The following is a 12,946-nucleotide window of genomic DNA, read 5'->3' as shown; positions in this document are numbered from 1 at the left end:
TTTGACACTGGAATAAAAACAGAATATATATCAATGAAATAGAATCAATAGGCCAGAAATACATCCACACATATATTGACAGTCATGATCATGTAATGGAGAAAGAAAAGCAAAATAAAACTAGACAGTCATGTGCAAAAGAATGAAAGTAGATGACTTTCACTCCATAAACAAAAATAAATTCAAATTACATAAGACCAAGAAGTCAGTATCCACAATGTCTTTGGGGAGTTTGGTCACAATAGTAAGGAACATGAGAGCAAAATAAGTAATTGGGACTACATTAAATTAAAAAGTTCTGGGGGTCAGGTGGTGGCACCCCTGGTTGAGTGCACACAGTATAATGCGGAAGGACCTGGGTTCAAGCTCCCTGCAGGGGGCCTACCTCACAAGTGGTGAAGTAGTGCTGCAGGTGTCTCTCCCTTTCTAGCGCCCCTTCTCTCTCAACCTCTCTCTCTCCCCAATAAACAAACAGATAAATAAAGGTTTAGCACAGAAAAAGAAAAAAAAATGAGGGGCTAGGCAATGGTGCACCCAAAAGGAAAAATGTCAACAAAAGACCAAAACACATAGCTGAGTGGGAGAAGATATTTTCATATCACCCATCTTAAAATAGGTTAATATCCAAGGTACACAAGGAACTCAAGCAAGTCTATGACAAAAGCAACAACTAAAGCAATCCACTAAAGAAAAAGGATAGAGATCTGAGTAGGCAGTTCTCCAAAGAGTACATCAGATGGCCAATGTACACGAGAGAACACTTGCCATCACATACTATTAGGAAAATGAAAATCAAAATCACAGTAGGCTACCGTCTCATACCAATGAAAAGGGCTATATCAGAAAGACTAGTAAAGGAGGAGGAGACAGCATACTGGTTATACCAAAAGACTCTCACACCTGAGGTGCCTAGGTCCTAGGTCCTGTCCCCTGCACTACCCTAAACTAGAGCTGAGCAGTGCTCTGACCAAAAACCAAAAAACAAAAAACTAGTAACAAGTGTATATGAGGATGTGGAGAAAAGAGAACCCTCCCTCATGAACTATTGATGGGAACTATTGATGCAAAATTTGTGCAAACATTTTGGAAATCAGTATGAAGCTTCCTCAAGAAATTTAAAAATAATTGTGGTCCGGGAGGTGGCACAGTGATAAAGCTTTGGACTCTCAAGCATGAGGTCCTAAGTTCGATCCCCGGCAGCACATGTGCCAGAGTGATGTCTGGTTCTTTCTCTCTCTTCCTATCTTTCTCATTAATAAATACATAAAAATGTTTTAAAAGAAAAGAAATTTAAAAATAAAACTACTATGTGATTCAGCAATCCTACTTTTAGGAATCTACCCAAAATATGAAAATATTAACTTGAAGAGTTATGTGCCTTCTAATGTTTAATATAGCATTATGTATGGAATCAGCTTAAGTATTCACTCACAGATGACTGACTAAGAGGAAGAGATGTCATGTGTATACATGGATGGGAAACCTGAGCTCAGAGAAAAGACATGACAGGCACAAGATCACCTGGAACTTGGGGGATGAGAAGAATGAAAATTCTAGCTCAGTGGTAGATCTCGGGATAAAAGAGAATTTTCCCCCACCAGAAGACCCTCAGCTTCTGCCAAGCTGTGTAAGAGAGAGGAATTCCTGAGGGAGCTTCATCTACTTCTAATCTCTGGACACCTTGCCCTGACCATCTGCATGTCCTTGGGGAAGGGAGTATCATAAATCTCCCTGACTACTGCAACCTGAAGTTCCACTGACCTTGAATAACTGGATCTCTACAGCTCATGGAAAAAACAAGCAGCTCCAAAACACTTCTGAACAAGCCTGCTGCCCTGCCACTAGCAGCTTCCTGGTTCATTTATTTGGGGGATCAAAGGGTGAAGCCCCCTCAGCTATACAGAAGGGGAGCTGGAAAGTCAACAGATTATGAGGTTACTATGGGAAGGGATCTTAGAAACTCCCATTCCTGGTCAAGGCAGGAGGGAAATAACGGATCACAGAGACAAGCTAGGGTCTGCTCAAAGTCACGTGCAAGCTGGGATTAACACTCAGGCTTTCTGTATCCCAGTTTAGTTCTCCCAGTCTTTCATGCTTCTACCCAAAACAAGCAGGTAGTTGTCTTAACTAAGTTAGGTTACGGCCTGTGTTGGCTCAGGTAGACACTGTGCTACATGGTATAGGCTTTGGAGGGAAAATTTAGGAAACCATGATCTAGAAGTGGAGTAAGGCCTCTGAGGGACTTGGACAAATGACATCTACTCTCCTAGTCCCAAACCCACGTGGGCTCCAGGCACCTGAATCCAGAGGGGGAAAACATAGGTGGTCCAGGAAGAAGTGTGAGGTTTCTCCAGCTATTCTAGCTACTGTGTTAAGATGGCCCCTGGGCAGATCTGGATACCTGAAGAATGGCCCACAGTTCAAGTTCACCCTTTCCTGCCAAAACTCCAGAGCTTCAAATATAGCTGGTTTACACCTCCCCAAACCCCTTATCTACCACAACCAGAGAAGGTACTCACTGATGGGGGCATGTAAGGCCACATGTTCCTGGTAGGGTGTGTAGTACTTGTACTGTTTTCCGCAGAACTCACAGGTATAATTGCCAGTTTCTGTCCAAGAAAAAGAAAGTGTGGGAAGAGGCACTGGGTCCCCATCCAGGAGCAGCAGTGTGCTCCCCCCACCCCAGTCTAGCCCTTCCCACCCCCAAACTCTCCCTTCTTCATTCTGGGACAACCACTAGAACCAGGAACCCACTTAAAATCAGACTGACTGGGTTCAAATTCCAGTTGTTATTTCAAGCTATATGACCTTGGGCTCTTGACCTCTCCATGCCTCAGCTTTCCTGTCTGTAAGATGGGGGAGTGTAATATTAGGACCACCCTGTAGGATTGGGGGGAGGATTAAATGTATATGTCCAGTGCTTAGGACAGTACCTGGCACATGTTATTCTCCATCATTCCACCCCTAGGCCCTGACATTCAGGAAGTATGTGGTGACCTTTAGGGTCAACATCTGTCAGTCCCTTTGTAAGCCCTGCCCTTTTCAATGGCCATTCAATGGGTCCCCAGCTCACCAGAATCTTCCCTGCCCCCAAGAACCCCCACCGCCCATCCCAGCAGAAGCAGCCATTTCTTCTAAAGTCCCACCAGACTTTATCGTTACCTCTCTTTTGGCACTGCCTAACTTCTTTCTTCTTAAAAATTTCTGATGTAATATTGTTCACTGGGGGAAAATTATAAAATACTGATAAATACAAATATAAAAAATTAAAAGAGAAATTTCAATTATTTTTAATGCCCAACAAACAGCAGCTACCTCTTGGGGGGGGAAGCATGTAACTAGTCGCTTGTCCCTTTGGACAGTAAGACTGCACCCCTCACTCCCATCTCATCTGGTGTGGGTTTCTCCACTGTATTATTTGTTTGGCTTCTGTGGGCATTGAATTAGTCAGCCCTGATCTATATCCTCTTTGTAACCTAGTGAATTCAATCGACAGCACTTGTGGACAACTTGCTCAATCAATGAACATTGATCTCCATGGTATTTATTGGCTATATGGTTCCCATGGGACACTGAAATTTATTTGAGGAATCAGCCTCCAATACCAGGGGGCATTTAGACTGTCTCAGAAATGTTCCCTTTTAAAAAATAAATACTGTGTTCTGTAAGCTTGTGGAAATCTCTGCACATTTGCTCATTAATTTTGCCCCTCATTAGAAAATAAGGAAGACTGCATTATCTTTACTGAGCATATTTATTTCCTCAAAACAAACTAAGATTATGCATTTCTAAGGTCTTTAATAATGACAGCACCAACTACCAATCAAAAAGTTGGGTCACTTTTTTACCCCAATCAGATGAATGTAAATTATGACTAGTTCCATACACTGTAGACAGCATTAAGTATTATAATCTTTTTAAAACTTTTATTATCTTTATTTATTGTATAGAGACAGCCATAAATTGAGAGGGAAGGGGGAGATAAAGGGTAGAGACAGAGAGACACCTGCAGCCCTGCTTCACCACTTGTGAAGTTTACGCCTGTAGGTGAAGCTCAGGGGCTCGAACCTGGCTTCTTGTACATTGTAATTTGCACTCAAACAGGTGCGTCACCACCTGGCCCCAAGTACAAGTTGTGTCTCCCATTTTTTTGAGTTCTAAAAAACTTGCTATTTTATAAGTTTAAATTAAAAAATGTTTGTGATTTCCCTAGCTGTGTTTACAGCTAATATTTCTACAGGTATACTTACTTTTTAAAAACCCCCAAAATTCTATACACTAAGGGCATTGGTATTTTGTTGTATATGTTACGAGTATTTCTTCTCAGGTTCTTATTCTATTTATGGTTTTTCTCATGCTTTAAAATCTTTGGTAGTAAAATAATTTTTTGTAACTCAGGAACACTGGGAGGGAAGTATTACTTGATGTTGCTAAGACTCTCGGTTGTGAGATCAACTGTCCTAATAGCATCATTTAATCCTATAAAATCTCAATGTCTATTTATTCTGACAGAGATGAAATGTGATAAAGACTTCCATTTTACTCTATTTATAAATTTATTCTGTATGTTTAGATATAACATTTTCTTTTTTAGAATAATTTATTTATTTATGAGAAAGATAGGAGGAGAGAGTGAAAGAACCAGGTATTACTCTGGTACATGTGCTGCCAGGGACTGAACTCAGGACATCATGCTTCAGAGTCCTGAGTACCACCTCCTGGACCACATATAACATTTTCTTATGCATATCATGTCCTATGATCAGAATCTTCACTATCCTTTATTAACATTACCTTAGTCTCTAACAGAGAGCTTCTCACAGAATGGTTCCTGTGCCAGATGCATGACTACTACCTGGGAATTTGCTAGACATTCAGACTCTGGGGACTTACTCAAGATATAATTTAAGAAAAATCTCTGGGATGGCACCTAGCTATCTGTTTTAACAGCTATCCAGAAAATTCTGATCCATGGGAAAGTTTAAGAACCACTGCTTTTACACTGGACTATTAGACAAACCAATGAAAGCTATATCTACTTACTAGTTATTGATAATTACTTTGTCAGATCCTTTTTTCCCCGTTTGCTTGTGCCTAAAGGTAATAGGCATTATGAAGAGATATAAAAATGTACATCTAAAGCAAAGTCTTGTACACTTAAATAATTTTTAAAAAAGAAAAACCTCTAAATTTTCTCATTATACAGCCATTGTGTCAAATGCTGGCACAAAATATTGGGCATAAACAGACATGGTTCCTGCCTTCAAGAAGCTTTATAGTCTGGAAAAGGAGATATAATAAAGTACCACAAATTTAAAATTAGAAACACAGTGAGTACTCTAAAAGAGGTATTTACAGGGCTATGAAAATTCTATTAAGAAGTTCAATTTATTAACAGTTAAGGAAGAAAGAAAGTGAAGAAAGAAAGAAAAAGTGTTTTGAGAAAGTTATGGGTCAGGATTAACAATAAGGAAATAAAATTAGCTATGTTTCTAATAAATCATTAATAACTGGATTACTTTAAATGAACTTGAGAATTTTTGCTTCCTAATAAAGATTAGGCCATTTTCTTTTACCACTATGGTTACTTGGTTTTATTTCTTTTATGTTATGATTCTTTTTATTTTTCCTGTCCTACCCTTTTCAGTTGTTTGATGTATAAACTCTTTTCTCTGCCCCTCTATTATTTTCCAGTATTCTTTAATATTCTAGACATCTTTAAGATGCATTTTGCTAGTTGTTACAATCAAGCAAGAAATGCTGTCTTCAAATCTATTATCACTGAGAAAGGTTATTTAACCTAGTGCTTTCTCAAATTTTATCATGTGGAAGTCATACAGAATACTGGGTCCCAACCTGAGAATTCTATTTCTGTAGGGCTCACTAGAAGCAGTACTGATTTAACCTACTTTGTCGCATCATTTCCTTTTTTTTTTTCATGTTTTATAATAACCTTGTTTATTTTGCCTTCACATTTACAGTAGATTTTCAATATTGTTTCTCCCACTTCAGTATTCTCCTCAATGAAATTCTTCATCATTGAGTGTAAATATCTGCTCTTACTTCCCAGTTTGAGTGGTTTGGAGTATACCATCAAATAATTTATTGAAGATGGATGGGTACAGCAGAGAACTAGTGTCTTAGAGTCCTCACTTATATTATATATTGGTAATTCTACATGCTTACAACCAATATTCCCTTCAACTTCTATTCTATTTTGGCCTTTGGTATTACAGAGAAGTCCAAGGCAAGTTCAACAAGTTATAAGTAACTTGCTTTGCTATGATAAGATGCCTATAAGTTTTTTTTTCTTTTTCCTACATAACTTTGAATAGTAACTTCTTCTTCTTCTTCTTCTTCTTCTAGCGTTTGCCCTTCTTCCGTAGCCAGTCAACAGCGTCAGCCTGAATAGTAACTAAGAACTATTTAATAGTGGTTTCTTTCTGATGACTACCTGACACATGATTAAGTCCTTAAATCTACACACATGTTCTTTAGCAGAGGAAAATTTTCTTTTATTGTCTTGGGAATATTATGTCTTTTCCATTAATACAGCATCATCATTTATCTGGAACTAACTGACCATCAATAAGGTGTTGAACTCTCAAGAGTGAGGTTCTGAGTTAAATCCTTAGCATCCCATGTGCCAGAGTGATGTTCTGGTTCTCTCTTTCTTATAAATAAATCTTTGCAGCTTAGGAGTGTGGCATATGCACTGGACTCATAAGCATGAGATCCTGAGTTTGATCCCTGGCATTGCACATGTCAAAGTGATAGGATATTCTGGCTGTCTCTCTCCCTTCTCCTCTCTCACATTGACAAATAATAAATAAAGTAAATCTAAAATAATCTCTAAAAAAACCAAAAAAAACAACAAACAAAACCAGGGCCAAGCAGGTTAAGTGCACACAGCACAAAGTGCAAGGACCCATGACAAGATCTTGGTTCAAGCTCCTGGTTCCCCACCTGTAGGAGGGTCACTTCACAAGAGCTGAAGCAGGTCTGTAGGTGTCTATCTTTCTCCCCCATCTTCCCCTCCTTTCTATTTTCTCTCTGTCCTATCCAATAAAAAAAATGGAAAAAAATGGCTTTCAGTAGCACTGGATTTGCAGTGCCAACAATAAGCTCCAGCAATAACCCTGGAAGAAAAAAAAATCTGTTTCTCTGCAGTCCATCTTTATCTTCTATCTCCTTGCCTTTTCATATTACCCCACTGAGTTTTCCCCACAGAACATGTGACATCCCCCTCATTTTTCACAGGGGTCCTTTATGGACTGCAATAAGTCCCTATCAAAATGAGATGTTGATCTGGTATTTGAAGATGGGTTTTGCAGAAGGTTTAGATGAGGTAATGAGGTGGATCTTCACGATGAGAAATGATCACTGTCCACTAATGAGAGACCAGAGAGTTTGCTCTCAGTGTCTTTCTCCTGACCATGTATGTATACAGGGAAAAAAAAAACAGTCATATACAACCCAGGGAAAGGACCTTCACTATAGTCCAGTCATACTATGACTTTGGACTACCAGCCTCCAGAACTATGACAAAATAAATTAATGATGTTTAAACCACCCTGTCTGTGGTATATTTCACTATGGTAGTGTCCATGACATGGAGAGATCATGTTTACGTATTAGAATTATCAAACAGAATTTTTTGTGTGTGTATTTTCCAGTAAGTCTCCTAAGTTCTTTTTTTTGTTGTTGTTATATGAAATCATTCTCAGGTTTTCTTCCCCCCAAGTTACTCTTCTATTATTTCTATATACAGTAAAATATAGAAATCAAGTAATCTATAAGTGAACCCAGACTGACTCTGTTTCAAAAGACATGAAAGGTCTGTCTTTGATCTTCTCATTACTGTACTGTGCAGTAGTTACTGTGGGAGGGCATTACCACAGTATTAGTTTTCAGATTTAAAGCCAGAGAGCAAATTGGGCCCTTCAGATCAACTCTGTCCTTCTATGCTTGTTTTTTTTTTTTTTTTTTTTTTTAACCAATGCACTGATTAGCTCTGACTTATAGTGAACCTGGGACTTTGGAGCCTCAGGCATCAAAGTCTTTTTACATAACCAATATGATACTTCCCTCACTCAACTCACTCCTTCTAGTGAGATTCCTCTTCTTTTCCTGGGCTCCTGCTTCCTCCTCCTTGATAAGAAACACATTCTCTAATTTGCTCAGTTGAACAGAGAAGGCAGTTTTCCAGCATGTACAGTTTTGCCCAGGTGTTTCCTCTTTCCCCATCCACCAGAGCTCTGCTAGTAGGGACTTACCCCTTCACAGTGCTTCATACCTCTACTGCCCTCCCCTTATTCCATGCCCTCATCATTTTTTAGCATGCAGTGAAAACAACCTGCTTACAAGAAAGGGCAGGAGACAAAAAGCAGCACTCTTGCCTCAAAAGGTAGCTTCTGAGCCATCACAAGGGATAGTCCCATAACATCAAGGGACATCACAAGGGACATCACAAGGGACAGTCCCATAACATCAAGCAGGGGGGCTGGCAGGGGGCCCAACCTAGTCTGCTTTGCACAGTGCAATTCTCTACTTCCTGTAATTTGTAACACTCTCTTCTAGCACTGGTTGTCTTCAGACTTAGCTACTGTTATATACCGAACGAGTTTCATCTTGTTCTGCATCTCCCCGGGAATTACTAAGTACCACTTGTTTTATGCTTTCCATGTAAGTGTCAAGCACTACACTAATTCCTTTACAAATATCATCTAATCTCCAAGACAATCCTGAGAGATGAGCTGGTTGTCATCTCCCTAATTCAGAGTTAAGAAAACTATGGATGGTTGGATGTCAGATAGGCAGCAAGCACAGAGCTGAAATTTTTATTTGCGATAGCTCTCAAGCTCTTGTTCTTGACTATTTCTTGGCAACTTGGCTCATTTGTTATGCCCTGACACAGGCTGGTGCTGGGCTAGATGCTTTATGTATAGAAGAGACAGATATCCCTGTCCCTAATTTACAGATGAGTCAAAGGACCCTCAGGGAATAAGTAGCTAATATCTTGGTGATGTCAACATTCATACCCAGGCCTGTCTGATTCCAAAACATACTCCCCCTCCCCAACCCAAACCAAAGCATTGTTTAGCTATGGCTTATGGTGGTACTAAGGATTGAATTTTGGAACCTCAGAATCTCAGTCCTGAAAGTTTTTTACATAACATCTTTGCTATCTCCCTGGCCCTCAAAGGTTGCTTTTAAATAATGCTATAGAGGAAAGGGTGGCATTGGACTGCCGCCAATGGTAGAGGATCTACTGACCTGGAGGCCATAGATTCTGGTGCTCCTGTCCTGTTTCTGTCTATGAAGGGCCCTTTGGGAATATGTTTGATTCATATCTAAGGTTTCCCTTAGTCTGACTTCTAGCAGCTTAAATGTGGAGAATGCCATCATTTTCTTCAAGATTATTTAATGCTACTGACGACTGGATGTTTATTGTGCATATGACAATCACTTACTAACCACTTTATAGACTCTGTTACATCACTTGTTTCCCAAGTACTTTAAGAGTTGAAAGTAGAAAATCACCCCTATAACTCTGGGGGTGAGGGAGGGCACAGTTTTCAAGAGTCAGAGTAAGCTGAGGAGTGTCTCCATATCACTGTTACACCTCTGGAGTGTACACCCTTCAGACCTTCTCATGCATTTGTTCTATATTTTGGTACACAGTTTTGCAAACTGTTTTAAATCCCTTCTCAAAGGAGAGCAAGTCAATAAAGAATTTTTTTTCTTCTTGCTGAGGAGTAAGACAGTCATGGAAAACAAAGAGACTAGTAAGCAAATATAAAAACTCCTGAAGGGCTGGCCCAGAAGTCTTTTGATACACCTTCCCATCCATCCTATTTAAAAGTGGCCAGAATAGTCTTTCTAAAATGCAGACTGAGTCAAGTCCCTTGCTCACTTTATAAATGGAGGCTCATCTACCTCAGACTGAAGTCTAAACACTTTATTCTAGCATTCAAGACTCCCTGGAGGCCTGAACATAAGCAAGGTGCTTTCTGTCTTCTGGAAAAAGTGCAATGCCCCTGACTTTGCAGGGATCCATTCATCACCCTGGATGCCATGCTGGAGTCTCCTCACTTCCCAAGGTAGCTCAGGTACATCCCAGGCCCCAGAAGCCCTTGAACTGTGTTGCAACTGTCTGCTCACTGACCTTCCTGTGCACATGACTCAAGGAAGGAACACCTTTGTCCTCACCACTGTGACTCCAGTGTGGAAACAGACTGAGCCACGTGCATGGTTCCCGATCAATTGTGCTCAGGGGTACATTGAAACAAGGACAGAACGCCTGCTTGTCTGGCCATCCCTCTAAACACCACCCCCCACCAGCTTCATTTGCTGACAACCACTATTACACCACAAGACATTTTCTAAGTACTTACTATGTACCAGGCACTGTGCTAATGGTAACAGGTGATTTACATCCATGATCTCATTTAATCCCCTCAACAAACCTGAGGGCTGAGGGATGGGATAGCCTCCTCATGTCATCAGGGAGGAGCAGAGGCTCAGGGTGGTTAACAGACTGCCAGGCACCAAGCAGGGAAATAGTAGTGCCTGTATTCAGCTCTAGGCCCAATGGCCTTCACTGCCTTGACCTTGACCCTGCACTGCCCCACAATTGCTCAACAGTTAACAGTCTTACACCAGCCCCTTTGACAAGTGAGCAAACTGAGGGTCAGGGAGCTCAGCTGCTCACTGGCTATTGCTGTTGCTGCAAGACGAGCAAGGACACTTCCATCCAGCAGGAGAACTCACTCTGCCACCCTCAACCAGCTCCCACCCATCTTCCCACCCCACCCTGGTCCAAGGGAGAGGCCCGCATACTTGGCCCGATTTTCTGGAATGGTTCTGGGGGCTCCTCCTTCACTTCATCTGTGGCCACAACACCTTGGTCGAAGGGGTCTGTGGGAGAATACATAGCCCTTAGTGTCCAAGTCACCAGGTCTTGTGAACCCAGCTAGGGACAAGGAGAGGAGACAGCCACTGAGGACTTACCTGCCCGATTCTCGGGGGCCCCTTCCACACTAAACACTGTGCCCAGGCAGGAGGCAGCATCCGCAGAAGAAAAGAAGCAAACAGGTACCCTGTTAGTCTTTGCCCATAGCTGCTTCTGTCCGTCTCTCCTGCCTCCATCCTGGTGAGGTTGCCGTAGGTCATTGAGGGTGGGGTGGTGGTTGCCAAGGCCATATACCCCAGCAAACCAGAGGCCAGAGGAGGACACATCCCAGGGGCAGGCACTGTCCAAGTGATTACTATTTGTGTCAATAACATACTCTCTCCAATGGGGCAAGGTAGAAGAAAAGAGGTCAAGTGAGAGGAAAGGGGAAAAAGGAGGCAAGAGGGAGCATACGCCCGTGGCAAAGGATAGGAGGGCGGGCCAGGTTGTTCCAGAGATGGGTTGGAGATGAGCAGGAAGAGGGTGCCCCCACTCCAAGGCTTTCTAAGTCTACAACCTACTTCCAGGATCTGTAAGATCTGAAATCCCATTATCTCAACTCTTATATTTATTGGATAGAGACAGCCAGAAATTGAGAGCAAGGGGGATGTAGGGAGACAGACAGAGAGACACCTGGAGACCCACTTCACCACTTGCAAAATCTTCTCCTTGCAGGTAGGGACTGGGGGCTTGAACCCTGGTCTTTGGGCATTATAACATGTGCGTTCAACCAGGTGTGCCACCATTCAGGCCCTAACAACTCTTTAAGGTGTAAAATACTTTCATCCAGTTAAATAAATGGTTTAATATTAAGAGTGTATATAAGTACTTGGTATGAAATTGTGAAATGGATCAACATGAAGCTGCAAATTCAACTTACTCGGGCCACACGAGTACATATGGATTATGAAAAGGACCTTTCCTCTTGCAGAATCACTTTCCTCATGGCCTCTGGGCAGGTAGATGAAGGGAAGTATGAAGCTGGGAGGGCTGAAATGGGACACCCCAGGGAGTGAGCATCTCTGTGATGACGCTGCTTCAAAGGAGTGAGGGGTCTGACTCACCATCCACTGCGTGCAGATCTCGGTGTTCTTGGAAACAGCTGTAGTATTTATACTTCTTTCCGCAGATGTCACATGTGTACCTAAAGTTGTCTGCAGGGAATGTAAAGATGTATGTGGTTATCAGGGATTTGGTCACTGACAGTGTGCTTTTGTAGGTCAGTCCACCTGCCTCAGGATCCAGTGGTGGGACTGGCCCAGGGTAGCCCCAACTGGTAACCCCCCATGGAGAATTGGCTTTGGAGTTAGTCTGCCCCTCTGTACTGCTTGCTACCTGGCTCTCCTGCACCATGGTGGGCAGTAGCACAGCCTGTATGAGCTCACAGCTTCTCTTCCCTCAATGACTAGCCAGGGTTGGGAAGAGCTGAAACTTTGGGGGCTGGGTGGTGGTGCACCTGGTTGAGTGCACATGTTACAATGCGCAAGGACCTAGGTTTGAACCCCTGCTCCCCCACCTGTGGGAGAAAAAATTTTCAAGTGGTGAAGCAGTGCTGCTGAGAGTCTGTCTCCCTCTCTACCACCCCCTTTCCTTTCAATTTCTGCCTGTCTCTAACCAATAAATAATTAAAAAAATTAAATTTGACAACTCAATAAAATGAACACATTCCCACTGTTATACTAACTGCCAACCTTAACACAAGAGGAAATAGATAAACTCAACAGGCCAGCCTCGACTACAGAAATTGAAATAGTAACAAAAAGTCTTCCCAAGAACAAAAGCCCAGATCCAGATAGCTATAATAATGAATTCTATAAAAATTCAAAGGAGAACTAACACTCACTCCCCTCAAACTCGTCCAGAAAACAGAAGAAGAGGGAACACTCCCAAACACATTTTATGAGGCTAACATCACCCTGAGCCCCAAAGCAGAAAAGGGCTCCACCAAAAACTGTAGACCTACATCCCTGATAAACATTGATGCAAAGATCC

General features: G+C 41.8%; 1 protein-coding gene across 24 annotated transcripts in view; it reads right to left on the bottom strand.

Annotated features, from left to right (window-relative positions):
* ZNF618 (zinc finger protein 618) overlaps window positions 1-12,946 on the bottom strand; it is a 244,126-nt gene that overhangs the window by 45,427 nt on the left and 185,753 nt on the right. For 17 of the 24 annotated variants that reach the window (XM_060200021.1, XM_060200019.1, XM_060200022.1 and 14 more), the window contains 5 exons: window positions 12,019-12,108; window positions 11,014-11,049; window positions 10,843-10,920; window positions 3,163-3,222; window positions 2,520-2,609 (listed from right to left, as the gene is read on the bottom strand). In XM_060200021.1, the coding sequence (XP_060056004.1) occupies window positions 2,520-2,609; window positions 3,163-3,222; window positions 10,843-10,920; window positions 11,014-11,049; window positions 12,019-12,108 (354 nt within the window). Of the gene's footprint in view, window positions 1-2,519; window positions 2,610-3,162; window positions 3,223-10,842; window positions 10,921-11,013; window positions 11,050-11,834; window positions 11,940-12,018; window positions 12,109-12,946 lie in introns of those variants that run through there. The other 7 variants (XM_016189842.2, XM_007526749.3, XM_060200005.1 and 4 more) reach the window with 2 other exon arrangements.

The sequence above is a fragment of the Erinaceus europaeus genome, chromosome 10, assembly GCF_950295315.1.
Source record: "Erinaceus europaeus chromosome 10, mEriEur2.1, whole genome shotgun sequence".
In the NCBI taxonomy this organism is placed as follows: domain Eukaryota; kingdom Metazoa; phylum Chordata; class Mammalia; order Eulipotyphla; family Erinaceidae; genus Erinaceus; species Erinaceus europaeus.
The sequence above is the reverse complement of the archived record's forward strand: the minus strand, read 5'-3'. Positions and strand labels throughout refer to the sequence as shown.